Below are 19,929 nucleotides of genomic sequence, written 5' to 3'. Positions count from 1 at the left end.
CAGTCTTAGTTGTGGAGGGCGCAGCTCAGCTCCAGGTCCAGTTGCCATTGCTAGTTGCAGGGGGCGCTGCCCACCATCCCTTGCGGGACTCGAGGAATTAAACTGGCAACCTTGTGGTTAGAGCCCACTGGCCCATGTGGGAATTGAACCGGCAGCCTTCGGAGTTTAGAGCATGGAGCTCCAACTGCCTGAGCCACCGGGCCCGCCCCGGCTCCATGCTTTATGAATGTCTTTATCACCAGATGATACTTTCTGTATAGTGGATTTTCAGTAATCATTTGTGGAAATTAATCAGTGCTGAATAGTTGAGGAATTATCCTATAAGCACCAAACCTTTAAAAATTGTAAACATTCAGGATGATGATCTTTCTAGAACTTTATACATATTTTTTCTACTTTCTAAAGTAAATTGAACAAAATTGAACCCTCTAGGGAGGTTTTAGGGGAATCATGATTCAGATGCGCAAGTCTACAGATGCCCTCAGAGTTCATTGAAATGTATAAAGATTACTTACCCTAGTGCTGAATGGCTTAGCCTACTGGGCTTTTGTTTTATGGACTTTTCAGTTTTTCATCTCCCTCTGCATCTGATTTTAGCAGCTATTCTTCCTCTTTTCTAATCAGATTAATCTACTGATGAATCTGTTTGGAAAACGACATGCTTTAGAAATGAAAGTAAGAATAAACTGTAGAGGGCTCGTGGAATGAGGCTTGCATGCAGGGGCACGGACTCCTCTGCTGTTCCCCATTCACTCCTTCAGCACCTTTTGGGGGTCAGCACTACAGTAGGTGCAGAGGCAGAACTTTATCTTGTCTTCAAGGTGTTCGGGGTTAATCCCTTTTAGCGACTCAGAGCCCTTTCTGTGCTTCTCAGCTGTATTTCAGGAAATAGCTCTTTTTCTTTTATTTTAGGGTTTGGATGATGCATTTTGCATATGAGTATAAGTAAGAAGGGTAGGCGTTAAAGGGTCTTGTTTCAGCCTTCTGAATTCGGTCTTATATGGAATGGTAACTAGAATTATAAGATTTGTTTGAAGAACAGAGTTACAAAAAAAAGTAAAGACAATGAAGTGTATGTCTTTTCTTTTTCTCTCCTATAGGAAATACAGATGAAGCGGACTGCAATTGAAGCTTTTAATGAAACAATTAAAATATTCGAAGAGCAGTGTCACACACAAGAACAATATAGCAAAGAATATATCGAGCGATTTCGCAGAGAGGGGAATGAAAAGGAAATTGAACGGTAAATCTACCAAGTACACTAGTGAGACAAGACTTCTTTTCTTCCACAATAATCTCTGTTGTGTCTGCTTTTACCCCTAAACTTCACAGTCCTGCCATATGGAAATACTTGCTTTTCCCAGTAATGGCACCAAGCTGAATCATCTCTCTTCTGTGTTCTTTCTCCGTCCTCCTAAACGCTAACTCCTACTCCATTAGGACTCAGCTTAGACGTGACGTTCTCTAGAAAATCTCCCCTGATTCCCTAGACTGGTTTGGGGGCTTCTTGTCCCTACCCCTACAGTATCTGGTCCCGATCCCTATTGTAATAATTACTGAGTGTGCCACTCACTAAAACTGTGAGCTTGTTGGGAGTGAGGATGATGACTTATTTCCCTGACAGCTCCAGCACCTGTTATGGTGCCTGAGGTCATAGTGGTGCTCATTGAATACTGAATGCTGATTGAACTGAAAATCAACAGCAGCAGTCTGAGAATAAACTGGAGATGGAACAAGACCATGGGCAGGAAGAGCAGCCTGATTGTTGGAAGTGTCTGCAGTTTCTGTAGTCATCAGGTTAAAAGATGGTTAGGGCCTGAACCAGGGCAATGGCAGGAAAGGAGGGAGAGCTAATGGAAATGCTGAGGACTTAAGGCCTGACCAGGAAAGGTAAGTGTGGGATTAGTCAAAGATTATTCCCAGTGACTAAGGGATGGTGTTACCCACTGAAATAGAGAGTCTGTGAGGAGAGTTTGGGGTTGGAACCAATGAGTTTCAGGTCCCTGTGAGAACCCAAATGGAGTTGTCGGCAGGGCTGTTGGATTTGGAACTCAGGGCACAGAAATGTGGAGGCCATGGGAGATGCTGAAAATGAAATTACACAGAAAGAATGAGCAGCATGTTGAAGTATTGGATCTGGCAACTGAAAGGATATTGGAAGACTTTATCAAAGCAAATTTAGTGGAGTATTAGAAGACTGAGTCAGATGACAGTGGGTTAAGGAGCGAAAAAGTGGATAATCCATAAAAGTGAATCATAAACAAGGGAAAAGCAAAATTATTTCTCACATCAGCACCAAAGTGTTGGTGAACTTCTGTTGCAAAAGAATAGGGCTGAGTGCTGTGGGGCCTCATGGTTAAAACCATGGGCTTGAATTATGTATTGACTGTTTACCAGCTGTGTGACCTTGGGTGAGTTTCTTAATTCTCTCAGCCTGTTTCCTCCTCCATAAACTGTGGATTATATCTTGTTGAAATGCTGAGAGAATTAAGTGACACACACACACACACATACACACTCACTCATGGTACAGAAAGGCATGTTTGTGTGTATGTATATATCTTGGCATATGCTATCAATAAATAACAATTATTAATGAAGAAAACGAAAATAACTTGTACTGTAGTTGCAAAGGGAGGCAGAGTGGCATGATGAAGTTTTGGTAGTAATGTGAAACCGCATACTGAGGGACAAACGAGTAATGGGGGCACTTGTTGCCGTAAGGGTCCAGTGCAGAGCAGAACTTCGTGCTCGAGAAGCTTGTCTCCATCATCTAAGGTTTGCTCCCCAAGATGAACCAGGCACCGTTTAGTCCTTTTACATGTATTATCACATTTACCCAGCGAAGGCAGGCACTGTTTAGGTACCCAGAAGAGGAAATGAAGGCACAGAGAAGTTAACTTGCTCATAGCCACACAGTAAGTGGCAGGCCAGAGATTCCAACTTCGGCGGGCTGACTGCAAAGCCATTGCTCTTAGCTGCTGTGTTGTGTTACCGCTTGATGTCATACACACAGTTTCACTGGTTCACTCGTGGCTTGATCCAGGGCCCAAACAAGGTCATCAGGATTCTGTCTCATATTCTTTTGGCTCAGTTTTTCTGTGTGGGCTTCATCCTCAGGTAGGCTTTCCATATAAGGTGGCAGATAGCAGCTGGGAGTCCTACAATCACATATGTAGTAATAACGTAGCAATTCCAGTGGGAAGAGAGAATTTCTTTATAATCGTTCCAGCCAAAGTTCTAGAATTGACTGTCATTGAGTCAGCTTGGGTATTTTTCCCATTCGTGAACCAGTCACTGTGGCTTGAGGGTAGGGATAGGATGGAATGGAATACTCTTCTTGGCCAGGCTGGGTTGTGTGGAAGTTCAGCTCTGAATATGAGACGGGGACAGGGAACCCTTACCTACAGGAACCACTAGGGTGCTATTACCAGAAGATGGGGAATGGGTATGGGCCAGGTAAAAACAGCGGATGTCGACCACACTTAAGATGTTAGGACTCTGCTCACACTATGGAATGCTTCTGCTTGGTTCCTATTTTAGCCTTAATATGTTAAATATTTTCACAGAATTATGATGAATTATGACAAATTGAAATCACGTCTGGGTGAGATTCATGATAGCAAAGTGCGTCTAGAGCAGGATTTGAAGAAACAAGCTTTGGACAACCGGGAAATAGATAAAAAAATGAATAGCATCAAACCTGACCTGATCCAGCTGCGTAAGATTCGAGATCAGCACCTTGTGTAAGTAGGCTGGGCCTGGGTAGGGGGGCCACCAGCACCAGGTCACTGCTGGCACTGGAAACGTTGGAAGTAGAAGAAGAGATTTGTAATTGAGAACTGGCCAGTGAGAGTGTGAGAATGTAGGAAAGCATTCCTGTTAGTAGCAGGGGTACCAGAGGCTACATGAAGTCAACGTGTGGGAGCAGCGTAGGGCTCTAAACTGTACAACTGCCTTGGAAATGCCAGAGGGTGGCTGTGGCAGGAGCAAAGTACAGAGTCATGTTTGCCTGAACCACAAAAGCCAGAATCTTTGGTTCTATACATAGTAGAGCCACAGAAATAGAAATTATCCCTCATGGGCACAGGCACCGACACCAATAATGGGGGGGCCTACAAATAAATATACAGAAAAATGTATTAAAGGTTTTTATATTTAAGAAATGAAATTCTGTATTTAAGTAATAGAAATGTGTCAGTAGCAGGTATGAAAGATAATTTGACTTGAGTGAAACCCAACTCTTTAATATTATGGAAAATTATATCATTTAGCTAGATATAGGGATATTATCCAAATATAGATTGAAAGTGTATTATCAGAACAAATTGTGTGGATTAGGTTTTGAGGACCAATGACTGCTTCAAAAAAGAAGAAAATCCATGAAAAAGGAAGCTCTATAAGGTTTAGTTCTAGGTAATGAATAGACTGTTACCAAATATGTTTATGGGTGACTTTCATGCCTGCAAAACAACTCAATTCAAACTCTTGGCAGGAGATGACAGAGTAAGACCTCTGACTGGGTTTTCTCTAGATATCAGGGTCTTTGTGTGACAAAGGGAGAGGAGATAAAATACAAGCTTTGAGGTTGCAATAGTGGCTGTTGAGTTTCAGTAGAGGAAAATTTAAGGTGATTGTTTTGGGGGCAATTACAACTATAGTATGTTGAGTAGTTTTAATAACACTGCTCTCCAGAGATCATTTCAGTTTGCTATTGTGGTTCCCCCAAAAGTCAAGCAAGTACACACAGCATACAGAAAAGCTTTGAAAACTAGGCAAGGAGATGCCTTTTCTTAAAATCAGATTGTGTCTGTTCTTGGAATGCTTATATGGTTCTGGTCACATATGAAGCTGAAGAAGGGCCCAAGAAGTCCATGCCATGGACCATAGGAATGAATGGAAGCATGTCTTTGCCCTGGAAAGCAATATTAAGAATATACCATCCCAAGGAAAATGAATAAGTGTGACAAATTAGACCTTGAAAGTTCCTTTAACGAGTTATGTAAGCTAAATATAAAGGAGAGTTTAGATAACATCATGGATGATAACCAGGATGTTTAGGGAGACGGGGACAATCATTACCTCTTTGGGAAGGGTTGCTTCAGGGAGAATAGTCCAGTGTTCCATAGCCCATGCTTTGATGTTTCTAACAAACATAATACTAGGTGGACTGGATCTGTTCCAATTTTGAAACTGTCTAGTCAGTCCTGAAGGAGACTGATTGTAAAACGTATGCGTGAGGACATTTCCCTGACTTCCCACTGCACATCGCCCACAGGATTTTATGAGATTCTCTGCTGAGGTCACAGTGTACTATTTCTAGAAAGCATTCTTGAATGCTTAAATACAGAATTTCATTTCTTAAGTAGAGAGTAAAATTTTTCTTAAATATAAAATCCTTTAAAATTCCTTTTCAAAAAAAGGAATTTCATTGTTCATGTGCAATTCTTTTTCATGGGGAGTTAGTTTCCATGATTACCATTTACTTTTCTTGGTATTTATAAATTCAAAATAAAGAATAATTTACCATAACAATATGGTGCATTAATGAGTTTTGAGTAATATGTACTAGGGAAGTTTGCAGCTAAAGGAGTTCTGTGGAGGGTGTTCTATTATTTTTTAAAACAACTTTATTGAGATATAGTTCACATCCCATACAATTCATCCATTTCAAAGTGTATATAATTCAGTGTATTTATTACATTCACAGATATGTGCAACCATCACCATAGTTAATTTTAGAACATTTTCATCACTCCAAAAAAGACACCATGTACCCTTAACCTATCATCCCCTTATCACCCCATCCGCTATAGCCCTAAACAACCACTAATGTATTTTCTGTCTCTATGGGTTTGCCTATTCTGGACATTTTATATAAATGGAAAAATATAACACGTAGTGTTTTGGGCATAGCTTCTTTCACTCAGCATAATGTTTTCAAGGTTCATCCATGTGTAGCGTGTAGTAGTACTTTGTTATATTCCATTGTAAGGATAGACCACATTTTGTTTGACTATTCATCAATTGATAGACATTTGGGTTCTTTCTAACTGTTGGCTATTATGAATAATGCTGTTCTGACCATTCCTGTACACTTTTTTGTATGGACATGTTTTCAGTTCTCTTGAGTATATGCTGAGGAGTGAAATTGCTGGGTCATACTGTAATTCTGTGTTTAACTGAGGAACTGCCAGACTTTTCCATAGTAGCTGCACTATTTTACATTTCCCTACTGGTGGTCTAGTTTTTTGAAAGTAGTGAATCATTCCTTAATTTATCTCATAACTTAAGCATTTTAAAAGTGATTTTTCATTTCAAAATGTCTTACATATTATCGCATTTTTATGTAGGGAGTGTGAAGTTTATAAAATTTGGTGCGAGACAAGTGGAATTCCTCTTTTTCTTAAATTAAAATTAATTTATTCCAAGTTCCCACCTGCCTGGTTATATGAAAAATATTTTATCTCAGTTATGATTAGGGCTCTTCCCACCTCCTACACATACACACACATTTGGATCATATAAGAATGTCATCATGAAGTGCTGCCAGGAAACTAGTGGAGCAAAAGTCCCTTGTCCCTCATCACTGCCGTCATTGGGCGCTTCTTCTGCCCCTAATCACTGGGTCCTGCCGTCCGGTTACATAATGCTGCTTCAGGAAAATTCAGAAGTGCTGTTCACAGTAATCTTCTTATTTGACACCAACAGACTCTGCATCGGGAAACCTTGTCCTCCATCCAGGGTGTCTTGTCCGTCGGGCACCCTTTTCTGTTACTCCATCTCATACTTTAGCCAGGCTCTAGGGAAGCATAAATTCTCCTCCAGGACTTCTGCTTTAGCTTCAAAGTATTTTTTTCTATTCCCCGCTCTCAGGAGCTGGCTGGTTCAATCCTCTTTTTGGACTGAAATACAGCTCTTTTCCTCTTAGGGGGTGGTAGTTGGGTTGTAAGGCTAATTAGACGTTTAGGAAGGACACCATATATACATATATTTTTTTTCCTACTTGCTGAGTTGGGGACTAGGTGAGGGTATATGAACACAACCTATTTTTTCTCTCTTGGTTTTCTTAAGATAACTTCAGTGTAAGCTATGGGAGTAGTATTTTCCCTGTTTTTTAGAAGAGAACCCTGAGGCATAAAGAGAGGCTGGTCAAAACCACACAATTAGTAACAGAATGAGATTCTTTTTTTTTTTTTTTTTTTAAAGATTTATTGGGGAATACTCTGGAACAGTGTGTCTCTCCAGGGCCCATCAGCTCCAAGTCATTGGTGGAGGGCACAGCTCAGCTCCAAGTTCAGTCGCTGTTTTCAATCTTTAGTGGCAGGGGGCGCAGCCCACCATCCCGTGTGGGAATTGAACTGGCAACCTTGTAGTTGAGAGCTCACACTCCAACCAACTGAGCCATCGGCCGCCCAGAATGAGAATTTGGTGTTAGGTTTTCCCTCTGGAATATACTGCCTTCACATATGATCTAGGCATTTAATCAAAGAGTTAAATAAGAATTAACATACCTAAAGTTGCTTGAACTTTTTCAAAATCATTTTTAAAAACTAGTCAGTTCCTGGCATTGTTAATAGATGTTTAAGGACTCAGAACTATGTAGTAGTATTTGAAATGGACTTCTGGGAGATTAGAAAAGTTGCTTATGTGAAAAGGCAGAACACCATCATAGATGGAGGGTAGACCTAAAACATTCTTCTCTTTCTCCTGGATTTTCCTGGGTGTCCTAACATTCCTTGTGGCAGAAAGGGAGGACCAATTTAAAGAGGTTGGTGGTTAAAAGAAAATGAGAACTCATGGTGGCCGGTTAGCTCATTTGGTTAGAGCGTGGTGCTAGTAGCACCAAGGTTGCCGGTTCGATCCCCCCGTGCGCCACTGTGAGCTGCGCCCTCCTTAAAAAAGAAAAGTGAGAATTTGAGAAAGTGTAGCGCTGTTTGTTTATTTCAAGCCATTTTCCCAGTGTGCTTGTCTTTTTAATAAAGGAAAGATCAGTTCTTTAAAGATAGCAAAGTTTTTATGATAAGAGTGTTTAGAGAGAAGGGTATCAGGATATTTTGCTGATAGAAGTGGTGGTGGAAGACGGAGTTTGTTACTAAATAAATTCTATCAAGATCATGTTAGTTGTTTTTTAGCTTCACTAAGCATAAAAAATGAAATCCAGGTTAACCGAAGGACCTGCATTATTGAGAAAGACTATGAAATCTGTATAAAAAAACTTTAAAATTAGGTGTGATGCCAAGTTCTTGAGTGTACTTGGCGTCAGAGAGAGATACAAGATGAGTTTGGAGTTGAGCGTGGAAGATTTATTAAAAGCAGCCCACCATCAAATACTTGCTATTTAGTGAATAACCTGCTATGTGCTGGCACCGTTTTCAGCACTGGGTTAGCCATGAACAGGACAGACCCCTTTCTTTAAAGCAGCTTACACTTTAATGGGGTAGACAAACATAAATAAGTGGAAATATAAAATAATGAATTTCAGGCAGATTCTATGAAAATGATAAAAGCACAGAGAGTGACTGGGGCCTGCCTTAGTCATGACACTGAGGGTAGTCCTCCCTGAGGAGGTGACATTTATGGTGAGACCTGAATGATCAGGGCCTGCTTGATAGACGGTCATGATGAGAGAGTTTTATGTTCCACTCAAGTTTCAGGCCATCAGCCACCTCAGTGGAAGTAAATGTAATGGTTCATATCATTTTCCATCTAAAGTGTGGCTATATTTTAAAATACTATGATTTGCCTGGTGATGAAATAAATTTGTATTAATTACTCAGATTGCCACCCTGAATGTCTTGTGGCTTGCTTACGTGCAAAAATAGACCTTGAAATTGTGTTGAAGAATTTTAAACTCACTGTAGTAGACTACACAGGAACTGAGGCCTCTGGCTTAGTGGCGATCGCAGATGTGTGACACCACACTCACCTAACTAATAAGTTCAGGAACAGATGTCCTACTGTGTCTGACTGTAAGTATGTTGTGGTGGTATAACCTTCTAGAAAAGGAAAATGAAAAGGGAGAGAAATGCCTAATTTCAAGTAGCTCTTTGTTTCTGACTTTTTGCAGAAAGTTGAAGGAAAAGTAATAGAGAAACTAGTTTAAGGAAATATCTGGTCACTCTCAGTGGGACTGGGATAAATAAGAGGTTCCTGGACTCTGGAAGTTCAGTTGGCTTGGACGTGTCTACTTTGTCCAGGCAGTTTGCACAGATACTGACACTGGTGTCTTCCCTTTGGCAGATGGCTCAATCACAAAGGAGTGAGACAGAAGCGCCTGAATGCCTGGCTGGGAATCAAGAATGAGGATGCTGACGAGTAAGTTCTCTCTGTGCCCTTCTGTCAGAGGGCTTTGTTCCCATATAAGACACGGGCCTTCTTTATGCTCGCTAAGTGTTGGTTCTCATTGTCAGTTCAGGACATTGAATCAAGAACTTTGCACCTCTTTTGAATTGAATTGCCTCAAGAGTACCCTATAAGCACTTGGGTTTAGAGACCTGCCGAACCACATGAAACAAAAGCATTGCTCTTTCAAACATCCATGTGCTAGCTTATTGGATGAGACCTGTGAATTCTGTGCTTTCTGCACCACACCAAGTAATGACGTTGTTGAAAAACATCCAACTAATTGCAATTTCACTTTGTCATTTGTGGTTAAAGATTTAGAAGAGAGTTTTATTTGTGAATTTGCTTTTAGATATAAGTAACCTGATTATTAGAATAATATTTTAACATTTAATTTTTAGGACCTATTTTATCAATGAGGAAGATGAAAACCTGCCCCATTATGATGAGAAAACCTGGTTTGTTGAGGATATCAATCGTGTACAAGCAGAGGACTTGCTTTATGGGAAACCTGATGGTGCATTCTTAATTCGTGAGAGTAGCAAGAAAGGATGTTATGCTTGCTCTGTGGTGTAAGTCTTCTCTGGGGTATGACCTTGAAAACTTCTGCATTGATTAGTATAAAATCAGCCCCTCATAAAATTCAGATCAAATGAGTTGAAGTATAGTAATGAGAGCCATGGCTTAGACCATTAATATTGTATAAAGGAACAGTTCGTTGCTTTAGGAGAAATGATATCTGAAATCATTTTGGGGATTTTAATTTAAATGGTAAGTAGATTAAACCCTGCAGTGTTGCTATTGGATTTCAGTTATTTGTGAAAAATAATGTGAGATCGTCAATTGAAAAGATCACTTAATTCTTTAGTAGTCTCCTGCATGCCTAACTTGGTCTTCATTGTCATATTTAGGAAAGCTTGATTACATAGAACTGTTTTTACTTCAGAAGGAAAACTCTATCTAAATTTTGTACCTAAATAGTATTCTGTTGGGGTAGTGATAGAAAATGTTAGGTGTTTTCTGTAAGATGATCTTAAGATTTTGTTTGAAAAAGCCTATTTTTCTTTTAGTGGAAAGTGAAATTATGGGGGTGACAAACCATTCCTTGGTCAGATTTTGCCTAAGTGTGACATATATTCCTTAGAAAGGCAAATTTCTTCATTGACAAAGACCATACTTAGAGTGGAGGTGTAGTATGATGGTTAAGAGAGCAAGCTTTGGTGCCAGATATACTGGATTTGAATCCTGACTCTGCTACTTACCAGATGTGTGACCTAGGGTAAATTACTTAACTTTTCTTTGCCCAGTTTTCATATCTGTATAATACAGATAATAATGTCTATGTCACGTTTTTTTGTAAGTATTCAGTGAATTAATATATGTAATGTAATGTGCTTTGATCAGTGCTGGCACATAACAAGTAAATGTTATCTACTAATATTATTATGATAAGGGTGCTACTGATGGACGTGGCAGAAGTCAAAAAAGGTGACAAAATGATTTTGCCCTCAGAAGACAAGGTGGTGAGGATAGATAAAAGACACTCATAGTAACAGAGTGCTTTAGTGGTCTACCTCTGTCATGGAGTCAGAGTTTGAATCTAAGTTTACCTGGTTTCAAAGCCCACATTTCCCTACTGCACCCCACTTCGTTTCACAATTAAATATCTAAGATAAATAGAATCACTGTGAAACAGGTATCAATAGCGTGTGCACATGAAGTACTGTTAATTCTGGTGGAGAAAGAGAGGATTGGGAGGTTTTGTGGAAGAGATGGCATATGAGCTGGACTTTGAAAGGATGAATAATGGAATATCTATGGGCAGGAAATGGGGGAAGAGTTGAAAAGTACATTGGAGTATTGTTATCCAAAGATAGAGCTACTTGAAAAATATTTCCTTTCTCTCAAACCTGGGCTGCTCAAGTTATCTGAGTGGAAATGGCAGGAGAGGATGGTTCTTGCAGGATTTGAGATCTTTTAAGAATAAAAAGAAGGTAGGTAATAAGCCCAGTGCATTGGTCCCTTACCCTCTCCCCAGGTCAGAGGATGGCAGCCTGTGGGTTATGGATTTAGCTGGTAGAAGGTACTGCCCAGCAGCTCAGATAATCCCTGGGAGACCAAGGAGCATCTTGAATATTTTGGGGAGCTGCATTCTTTTTCTCCTTTCTTTAGTCACAGACTTGACCAGACTCAAGTCCACGGCAGTGTGGGTTTTCCTTGCCTATTAAATCCAATTGCAGTCATATATTCGAGTTCGCAGTAGGTTGTATGGAAGCAAAAAAGTCTGGGATCACAAAGACTTCCTTTCACTTGTTTGACAGCCACTCTGGCTATAGGAAGCCTGCCTACAGTGATCTCCTGATATACTTAGGAGATTTGCTGAAGTGGGGATATGAGTAAGTTCAGTTTTTTTAGGAGACACTCAGAATGAAATTTAAATGATTATGTAGTAGGAGGTTAAGGCATGGAACTCCTTTGTTTTTCCATTTTAATTTCTGTTAATGATATCAAAAGAAGCTTCAGAATGTAAATTGTTTAACTCCACGTCCTTCTCAGGCTAAAGACCTGCAGCCAGCAGTGCATGTATTCTACTACATTAGGGAGTCAGGTAGTGAGCACTTGTGATCCTTATTGTTGTTGTCATTTGGGATAAATATTCTGATTAGGGCTAGAACAACCGGACAGGTAAAGAAGGAAACAGAAGACTTAAACAACATTATAAAACAACTAGACCTAACACATCTTTAGAATACGCTACCTAACAACAGCAGAAATATACATTCTCAAATACACATGAAACATGATCCGGGATAGAGCACAGGTAATACTACAAGTCTCAATAAATTGAAGAGGATTGAAATCATACAAAATATGTTCTCTAACCACAATGGAAAGAAATTGGAAATCAACAACAGAAGGAAATTTGGGAAATTCACAAATGTGGACAGTAAACAGCACATTCCTAAATAACCAATGGTCCAAAAAAAGAAAGGGAAATTAGAAAATACTTTGAGATGAGTAAAAACAGAAACAATGTATCAAAACTTATAGAATGCAGCTAAAGCAGTGCTAAGAGGGAAATTAATAACTGTAAACATTTATATTAAAAAAAGATCTCAAATCAATAACTTAACCTCTTTCCACCTTAAACTAAAAAAAGAAGAGCAAACTAAACCCACACAACAGAAGGAAAGGAGTAATAAAGATTACAGTGGAAGTAAATGAAATAGAGAGTAGAAAACAATTGAGAAAATCAATGAAACCAAAAATTGGGGTGAACAAGATTGCGTAACACCTCTCTCACACATACACACACACACACAAAAAAAAAAAAAAAAAGAGAGAGAGAGGAAAAATACAAATTAGTAAAATCAATATGAATGAGGGGGACATTATTTCAGTCCTTACAGAAATTTAAAAAGATGATGAAGGAATACTATAAACAGTTATATGCCAACAAATTAAATAACGTAGATGAAATGGCACATTCCTAGAAGCACACAAACTACCAAAACTGACTTAAGAGGAAATAGAAAATCTGTATAGAATTATAGCAAGTAAAGAAATTGAAGTATTAAAAATAAAAATACCCACAAAGAAAAAAGCCCAGGCCCAGCTGGCTTCACTGGTGAATTCTACCAAATATTTAAAAAAGAATTAATACAAGTCCTTCACAGACTTTTATGAAAAATAGAAGAGGAGAGAACACTTCCTAACTCATTTTACAAGGGCAATATTACACTGATACCAAAACTAGACAAAGATATCTCAAGGAAACTATGGATAAATATAGTAGGATTCATCCCAGGAATGTTAGGTTTGTTCAACATAAAAAAAAAAAATCAGTGAACACAGCACATTAATAAAGGACAAAAATTACATGATTATTTCAGTAGACTCACAAAAAGCATTTGACAAGATCCAACACTCTTTAATTTAAAAACACTGAACAAACTAGGAATAGGAGGGCACTTCCTCAACCTGATAAAGGGTTATCTATGAAAAACCTACAGCTAATAATCATACTTAATGATGAAATACTGAATGCTTTTCCCTAAGATCTGGAAGAAGACAAAGATGTCCACTCTCACCACTTCTAATCATCATCGTACAGAAGGTTCTAGCTAGGGCAGTTCGGCAAGAAAAAGAAACAAATGGCATCCAGATTGGAAAGGAATAAGTACATTATTAGCGCTAATGAGTTCAGCAAGGTTGTAGGATAAAAGACGAGGATACAAAAATCAGTTGTATTTTTATATACTAGAAATGAGCATCTCAAAATGAAATGAAGACATGCTATTTATAATATAAAAAATGATAAAATACCTAGGATTGAAACAAAAGAAGTATAAGAGTTGTACAGCGAAAACTATGAAACATCATTGAAAGAATTTAAAGAAGACCTAAATAAGTGGAAAGACATCCAGTGTTCATGGATCAAAAGACTTAATATTGTTAAGATGGCAGTACTTCCCAAATTGATCTGTATGTTCAGTGTCATCCCTATCAAAACTCCCACTAGATTTTTGCAGAAATTGACAAGATAATCCTAAAGTTCATATAACTGTGCAAGGGATCCCTAACAGCCAAAATCATCTTGAAAGAATAGAAAAAAATTTAAAGTACACCTCCTGATTGCAAAACTTATAACAAAGTTATAGTAATCAAAACTGTGAGGTATTAACATGGATAAACATGTAGATTAATGAATAGAATTGACAGTCAAGAAATAAACTCTTGGGGCTGGTCCGGTGGCTCAGGCGGTTAGAGCTCCATGCTCCTAACTCCGAAGGCTGCCGGTTTGATTCCCACATGGGCCAGTGGGCTCTCAACCACAAGGTTGCCAGTTCAACTCCTCGAGTCCGGCAAGGGATGGTGGGCTCTGCCCCCTGCAACTAAGGTTGAACACGGCACCTTGAGCTGAGCTGCATCCCGGATGGCTCAGTTGGTTGGAGCGCGGGCTCTCAACCACAAGGTTGCCAGTTCAATTCCTCGACTCCTGTAAGGGATGGTGGGCTGCGCCCCCTGCATCTAGTAACGGCAACTGGACCTGGAGCTGAGCTGTGCCCTCCACAACTAAGACTGAAAGAACATCAACTTGAAGCTGAACAGCACCCTCCACAACTGAGATTGAAAGGACAACAACTTGACTTGGAAAAAAAGGCCTGGAAGTACACAGTATTCCCCAACAAAGTCCTGTTCTTCTTCCCCAATAAAATCTTTAAAAAAAAAAAAAAGAAAAAAAGAAATAAACTCTTACATTTATGGTCGATTGGTTTCCCACAAGAGCCTCAAGACCACACACTGGGGAAAAATAGTTGTTTCAACACATGGCGCTGGGACAACTGGTGAGCCACATGCAAAAGAATGAACCCCTACTTCACATCATATACAAAATTCACTCAAAATGGACTATAGACCTAAATGTAAGAGCAACAAGTATAAAACACTTAGGAAAATACATAGGCATAAATCTGTGTGACTTTGGATTAGGCAGTAGTTTCTTACACACCAAAAGCAGAAACACCAAAAGAAAAAAAAAAGATAAATTGGACTTCACCATAATTAAAACCTTTTTGCATCAAAGGACCCTATCAAGAAAGTGGAAAGACAGCCCACAGAAGGGGAGAAAATATTTGCAAATCATATATGTGTTAAGTGAGTAATGTCTAATACATAAAGAACTCTTAATAAAAAGATAAATTCCCCAATTTAAAAATGGGCAAAGAATTCAAATGGACCTTTTTAAAAAGAAGATATCTGAGTGGTCAATAAGCACATGAAAAGATGCTCAACATCATTAGTCATTAGGTAATTGCAACTCAAAACCACAATGAGCTACCACTAGGATGACTATAAAATAAAAAAGATGAACAGTAACAAGTGTTGGTAAGGATGTGGAGAAATTGGACCCTCTTACACTGCTGGTGGGAATATAAAATGGTACAACCATTTTGGAAAACAATTTGGCAGTCTCTCAAAAAGTTAGAGTTACCATATGACTGAGCAATTCTACTCCTAGGTATATATCCAAGAGAACTGAAAATATGTCCATACAAAAACCTGTACACGAATGTTCAGAGCAGCAGCATTCACAATAGCCAAAAAGTGAAAACAACCCAAGTGTCCATCAATTGATGACTGGATAAACAAAATGTGATCTATCCATCCAATGGAATATTATTTAGCTACAGGAAAAAATGAATTACCAATATATGCTACAATATGGAAGACTTTGAAACTGTTGTGCTAAATGAAAGCCAGGTACAAAAAGTTGTGTGATACTGTATGATCTCATTTATATGAAATGTCCAGAAGAGGCAAATCCGTAGAGACTGAAAAAGTGGATTAGTTGCAAGAGCCTGGGGGAAGGGAGGAATACGGAGTGATTGCTTAGGTACATGGCTTCTATTTAGGATGATGAAAATATTCTAGAGTTAGATAGTGGTGATTGTTGCACAACCTTGTGAATATTCTAAAAACCACTGATTTATTTATACACTAAAAAAATTGTTTTTGATTTATTCTGCCCTTTCCAGTGTTCTTGCCTAATGAAGACCCAGAGCTGAGTGATTAAATGCAACCACCCATTTTCGCTTTATCAGGTCTTAGTGGGAGGTAAAGGGTATCTCTGTGACAAGTCTATAAGGGGGTGAGGGGAACACACATGGCTGTGACATTTTACAAGCTTGATTGACAAAACATTTCTACTCCTATACAGAACAATTGCTCTCAGAATTCTGGTCACTTAAAGTCTCTTTATTATTATTTGCTTTAATTCCCTGTGGTGTTTGTGTTGTGTCGTTGCAGTGCCGATGGGGAAGTGAAGCACTGTGTGATCTACAGCACTGCGCGGGGCTATGGCTTCGCAGAGCCCTACAACCTGTACAGCTCCCTGAAGGAGCTGGTGCTGCATTACCAGCAGACATCCCTCGTCCAGCACAACGATTCCCTCAACGTCAGGCTTGCCTACCCTGTTCACGCACAGATGCCCTCGCTCTGCAGATAAAGCGGGAGTGGGAAGAGAGGTGGCTCTCTAGCATTTTTTCTACAGTTTTTATTAGACTATGAGGGCATTCTTTCTACGTAGACTGCTCGTTTTGCACAAGAAGTGATTCTGTGAATGTGAAGTGGAGAGGCCGAGCAGCAGTCGGCCAGGAAGGGGCGTAAGGGGCCTGAGGTTCTCTGCGACTCAGCCGTGCCGCTGCACTGACATAGGAAGCTGGAAGCAGATGTTGTTTTTTGGGAAGTCTGTTTCATTGGGATTTTTGTTTTGTTTAGCCAGACACCCTCAGCAGAACACATTAGGCTTGGTGGGTAAGGGGTTGTATCTGGAAGCCTCTGAAGAGTCCATGTCCTCTTTTGGTCTTCAACTCTGGGAATTCGGCAGGGGCATGGCTCTGTGGGGAGTTGTTTTTATCTGGCAGTCTCTCTTAACTTCCTCCAAAAGAGAAGGCTGTTTTGGTTCTGTGGTAGAATGGCATTTGGTGAAAAAGACAACCAAAGGAAAATGGGGAGGCTTGGGATTTTATTTACGGACTCTGTTAAGTGGGTAAAAAACCTGCAACTGAAGGTACCGTATTTCTTAACCGACATAACTTAGACATCAGCATCTCATAGTCCCTCCCTCTAAAGAAGAATTATTTAGAAACCAAATTAATCCCAGCAAAACAATGTTTGTTGCCAGACTAAGTCTGATGGACAAAGGTGGCACTAGTGTCTGAATGCACACTTTACCAAAACTTGAAAATAAAAGGAAAACTAGAATTTGTTAGTTTTAGCAAATACTAAAATTGGTCAGTGTAACTCCTTCTGCACGGCCCTCATTTCTCAGAGATGAGAATAGTGTTCTTTTTGTGGGCATGGTGAGCGTTGAATCATAAAATGAAGTTGGTGCTTGTATGGTGTTTTCTTAGCCTAAAGAATGATCTGTTGTTTGAAACCTTTGTAACTTGTTTGTATGAGTAAAGAAAAGGTGCAATCTAGTGCTTTTAGATGGCTTGATATACCAAATAATGATATAGAACAAAATTCTTATATGTGCTTCCCAAGTTTAAAGTCCCTGCAGAAACAGTGAACACGGTTTAATTACTCTTCATCCCCTGTCCTTTGTTGGATAGGGCTTAGGGGAGTCAAACAGGTTGCTGAGGCTGTAGCAGGAAGGGAGCCAGCCAGATTGTGGTCAGGGACCTCGGTAAATCATAGACCCGGAGGCTCTGGTGTCCAGAGCAAGGGTCAGACCACATTACCCATGTGCTTCCATACAGCGGTTTCTGAAACTTTTGCAAGGAGAGGAAAGGATGGTTTGGAGTTTATACTGTTCATAGAAACCATCTGGAAGCTTTTCTCTTTGCCTTTTTTGTGATCCTGCCATTAAGATGATGTGCACAGACTGTCCTGATTTGAGGCCAGGAATCTTCTGCTCCATGTGGCTTAAGCCTTCCAGTTGAGGGAAGCGAGGCCAGTGGAGCTGGAGGCAGCATCTCCTCCTCCCTCCATTACGTCCCACCCCCATCAGTCAACACTCATTTGACAAATAGAGTCCAGCTGCCTCTGAGCCAGTCCTGGAACCATAATAGGCTCAGGGTGAGTCAGCTGTTTGAGTCCAAAGCTGTGCAGCCAGGCATCTGGCTGAGCTAGACAGGAAGCCAGTATCTGGATCTTGATACACAAGGCTTACAGCTAGGAAAGTTCTGGTTTGGGGATGAAGGAAACAAATGGTGCTTTCCCTGAACACTTATCTTGGTGACAGGGTCTAGAATGGACCATGATGTAGAAATAGATATAGATGAAAAGTTTTGGGAAAATCTCCAGAATTACTAACAAAGAGGATAGGAAGGAAAGGGCATATCTTTGACTTTTCCTTGGTTACGCTGAAGTTTCAGGATTGGGGTGAGGCAGACACATGAACCCCCTTCCAGTGTCACTGTTCTGACGTAAGACCTTCATGAATAGCCAGCCAACTGTACATCCCTTCCCCAAATTGCCGGATGGACATCTTCCTGAATGTGTCACTGAGCAGTGGTCAGCTGATTGCTTCCGGCCACACCCCGATGGCCTTGCACCTGGTGTGGAACCTGTGTAAGCGTTGGATGCTTGAGATTGGGTGCAAGGAATCCCTCCTTTCTGGTACGAAAATTTAGTGTTCTGAATGTCTTAAATGAAAATGGGACTAAGGATTCACACCTGTAACGCTGAACTGTCTGTTGCTCCTTGTCAGGCAGGCATTAAGGGCGTGCCGGGAGAGAGCTAGCACCATGTTTGTTACCTACACTCGGGCTGGCTTGTGGAAAAGGGCTGCTCTTTTTTAGCTCTACATTCCTTCACTTTTTCTTTCCTGTTTTTCATTCTTGAATTTGTTGCTTTATGGGAAGTGAGACCTAGGGATCATTTGAGAAGTTGAAAAGTATCCTTTCTGACTAGTTGCCACATGATTTGCTTGATCCTGAGTCAGTGGAAATGGCTCAAGGAGCCGTCTGCTAACCACTTGTTGGGGCAGTATGCTGCTGCTTTACTCCATGGTCTTGGCAGCAAGTCCTGGCCTCCTTCATCTGAGTCTAGCTCTGTGCCCTGTCCCATGACCTGGGCCCTGGACTCTGTCTCTCGGCATCTTAACTGCAGCCTCACTGAGGCAGAGGGTAAAGAGGTAGAACAAGACCAGAGGGGCCCATTGTTTTCCTGGCTAGAGAAGCCACCTACCAACATGAAAGTAGCTTGGGGCTGGCTGGACACAGGTTCTGAGCCCATCTTTTCCAGGTGGAGCTTTCATCATAGAACAATTCTGTCTCCACCTGGCCATAGATGCTAAACCTTGGCCATGGCTCAGGCCTGTATAAGGTAGCTGTGGCCTTACTACTAATTTGGCCACGGTTGAGGACTTCCTAATAACTCCCCTACCCCATCTCCTCTCTAAGCCCTGATGGGACCTCCCACTTATTTTGGGCTTCATGTGCTCTGAAGCTTTTTTGAGAGCCAGTGTGGTGGCTTCCATGGGTCTCCTCTTCTTGCTGCAAGGAACCAGCCTCATGGGTCTTCTTGGGCCAAGAATGCATCTGGGCAATTCCTAGTTTGCCATGTGGTCTCTGTTGCCAGTTAAGACTCCAGAGTTGTCCTCTGTGAGGCTTCAGTGGCCACAAAGCAGAGACCAGATGGGGGCCTGGCTGGACCCTCTGCTTCCAACTGCTCAGCCTTGCTCCAGCTCCAGCCACTTGTGACAAACAACCTTGTTTCCTTACAAATTCCAGCATGTGACTTTGGTGCCCTGTTGTTACTTGTGAAAAACTTATTCTTCTGTTGTCTTTGATGTAGTCAAAATTCATGTAGTTTACGTAAAAATATCTGATTCACAAGGAAGCCAACTATACGTCTTGTGTTGGGACAGTTCATAATGTAGTTCCTAGACCACTTTTGCAAATTGTTCTTGTCACCAGATGTGTTCAGACATTGCTGTGCAGTTGTGGGGGTGGGGTGGGGGGAAGGTGAGGGGAGATACTTTTTGGTCTTTTTGTTTTTTTTACCTTCCCCAAGAGGGGACAGTCTGGCCAACTTGCTCCAATAATGCAATAAAGACATTGCAATAAAATA

The 19,929-nt window shown here is 40.5% G+C and overlaps 1 protein-coding gene across 1 annotated transcript in view; it reads left to right on the top strand.

The window, feature by feature from the left end:
• PIK3R3 (phosphoinositide-3-kinase regulatory subunit 3) overlaps positions 1 to 19,929 on the top strand; it is a 70,591-nt gene extending 50,662 nt beyond the window's left edge. The window contains exons 7-11 of the mRNA XM_019749356.2: positions 1,101 to 1,243; positions 3,570 to 3,746; positions 9,244 to 9,318; positions 9,747 to 9,917; positions 16,156 to 19,929. Of these exons, the coding sequence (XP_019604915.1) occupies positions 1,101 to 1,243; positions 3,570 to 3,746; positions 9,244 to 9,318; positions 9,747 to 9,917; positions 16,156 to 16,354 (765 nt within the window). The 3' untranslated portion in view covers positions 16,355 to 19,929. The remainder of the gene's footprint in view (positions 1 to 1,100; positions 1,244 to 3,569; positions 3,747 to 9,243; positions 9,319 to 9,746; positions 9,918 to 16,155) is intronic.

The sequence above is a fragment of the Rhinolophus sinicus genome, linkage group LG06 (assembly GCF_036562045.2).
Source record: "Rhinolophus sinicus isolate RSC01 linkage group LG06, ASM3656204v1, whole genome shotgun sequence".
NCBI classification, from domain to species: Eukaryota; Metazoa; Chordata; class Mammalia; order Chiroptera; family Rhinolophidae; genus Rhinolophus; species Rhinolophus sinicus.
This window is presented reverse-complemented; position numbering and strand designations above follow the sequence as displayed.